This window comes from Antrostomus carolinensis, unplaced genomic scaffold (genome assembly GCF_000700745.2).
Source record: "Antrostomus carolinensis isolate BGI_N321 unplaced genomic scaffold, ASM70074v2 scaffold34394, whole genome shotgun sequence".
In the NCBI taxonomy this organism is placed as follows: domain Eukaryota; kingdom Metazoa; phylum Chordata; class Aves; order Caprimulgiformes; family Caprimulgidae; genus Antrostomus; species Antrostomus carolinensis.
This window is the reverse complement of record NW_010309361.1, coordinates 1,816-3,916: the sequence shown is the minus strand read 5'-3', so window position 1 is coordinate 3,916 and position 2,101 is coordinate 1,816. Positions and strand designations below refer to the sequence as shown.

The following is a 2,101-nucleotide window of genomic DNA, read 5'->3' as shown; positions in this document are numbered from 1 at the left end:
CTCGGGAGCCTGTGGGCAGCGGAGTCACCAGGGGGGTTTTGAGTGAACTGGAGATACTGGGGAGTGAGGGGACCACAGTGCTGGGCTGAGGGGATGGTGCCACCACCCACCAGACCCACTGAAGTGCCTTAACCCCGCTGACCCCTGCCCCACACGCTCCTTGTGACGTGGCCAGAGGGGAGGGGGTTACATGTCCCAGGGGGTGTGGCTCAGGGGAGCCTGTTCTGCCTCTTGTGTAACCATTTTTTTTTGTCTTATTTTGGATATTTTCTAATAAAACCAGTTAGCAGCAGCTCTCTGTGTGTGTGTGTGTGTGTGTGGTGATGTGTGTGGTGAGATCCTGCAGCCCTCCCCCCCCCAACTCCTGTCCCTAAATCAGCACCCAGGTGTGGCCATAGCAGCACTTTATTGGAGACAACACAGCCCAGGGAGCAGCCCCAGCCTCACTGTTACTTCCACAGCTTCTTGATGGACATGTTCTTCTCGCTGTCCTTCTGCATCACCTGGGCAGGGAGGAAGAAGAGGAGGAGAATTGGTTCCCAGCAGGGAGGAAGAAGAGGAGGAGAGCTGGTTCCCAGCTAGCCCAGTTAAACTATCACACCCCATTTAGGTGTTAATAACACCCCAAAACCACCCCCAAGACCAAGCTTCAGCCCTGCTTGGGGAAGACACCACAGCTTCCACCTCCTGCCAGACCAAGGATGGTCTACACTACCTCCCCAGCTTCTTTGGTTTCACTCACAGCTCAAGAACCTGGGGACAATCTGCTCAGCTGTGGTGTTTGTCCCCAGAGCTGAGCCCCTTTCAGTGTCACAGCTCCCTGCAGATGCTGCCCAGGGTAGTTTGTGTCCCACCAACCCCTCCCCAGTCTGGAAGGACCCCACCAGCAGCCCCATCTTCACCTCCCCCCATGGCACTTACCTTGGCCACAGCCATTTCAAAGTCTTCTTGTGTGACGTGCACCCGCCGCTCCCTCAGCGCGTACATGCCAGCTTCTGTGCACACCCCCTGCGAGGGACAGGGACGTCACCCACCGCTCCCCTCAGCCTGGCCCAGAGCCACCACCGTGCCCTGGGAGGGACTTTTCATAAGGGGAGTTTTTGGGGAGGGACTTTGGCCAAGGGCAGGGAGTGACAGAACAAGGGGTGATGGCTTGAAAGTGGCAGAGGGGAGATGGAGCTGAGATGTGAGGAAGAAATTCTTTGGTGTGAGGGTGGTGAGACAGTGTCCCAGGTTGGCCAGAGAAGCTGTGGCTGCTCCTCCCTGGAAGTGTTCTCAGCCAGGTTGGATGAGGCTTTGAGCAACCTGGTCTAGTGGAAGGTGTCCCTGCTGCTGGCAGGGGGGTTGGGACTGGATGAGCTTTAAGGTCCCTTCCAACCCAAACCAGTCCTGTGCCCTCTGCTCACCTTCACCTCAGCACCCGACGCCCCTGGCATCAGCTCCGCGATTTTCCGCAGGTTGATTCCTCGTGTCAGGTTCATTTTCCGGGAGTGAATCTTGAGGATGTCCAGGCGAGCCTGGAGCAGAGCAGCAGCAAAGCGAGGGTTGGAGACAGAGGAATCGCTCCCAGAGAGGACAGGGGACAATGTGGTCCCCCCAGGGAGGAGCAGGGGACTGAGGGGCACCCCACCTACCTCCTCGTTGGGAGGGGGGAACTCGATCTTCCTGTCAATGCGGCCGGGGCGCAGCAGAGCCGAGTCCAGGATGTCGATCCTGTTCGTGGCCATGATCACCTGCACGGAGAGAACTGTCACCACTCCGGGCACCCCGCTGTCACCACAGGCCTAGCAGGACACAGCCCTGTCCCTAAGCAGGGATAGCACTTTCCTACCTTGATGTTCTTGGTGGCCTCAAAGCCATCGAGCTGGTTGAGGAGCTCCAGCATCGTGCGCTGGACCTCGCTGTCCCCACCAGAACTTTCCGATGGAGTCGATCTCATCCATGAAGATGATGGAGGGAGCGTGTTCCCGAGCCATCACAAACAGCTCCCGCACCATGCGGGCACCTGCGGGGGCAGAGAGCTGAGCCCTGGCACTGCACAGACCCACAGGGCTTCCATCTGCCCTGGACACCACAGGAGAGACCCCTCCCGAGGTCACCC

The 2,101-nt window shown here is 58.6% G+C and overlaps 1 protein-coding gene across 1 annotated transcript in view; it reads right to left on the bottom strand.

Moving 5' to 3' along the window:
• Window positions 1–393: 393 nt before the first annotated feature.
• PSMC5 (proteasome 26S subunit, ATPase 5) overlaps window positions 394–2,101 on the bottom strand; it is a 3,295-nt gene continuing 1,587 nt past the window's right edge. Inside the window, 6 exon segments of the mRNA XM_010166096.2 lie at window positions 394–503; window positions 922–1,008; window positions 1,407–1,517; window positions 1,635–1,733; window positions 1,832–1,919; window positions 1,921–2,077. Coding sequence (XP_010164398.2) covers window positions 450–503; window positions 922–1,008; window positions 1,407–1,517; window positions 1,635–1,733; window positions 1,832–1,919; window positions 1,921–2,077 — 596 coding nt within the window. The 3' untranslated portion in view covers window positions 394–449.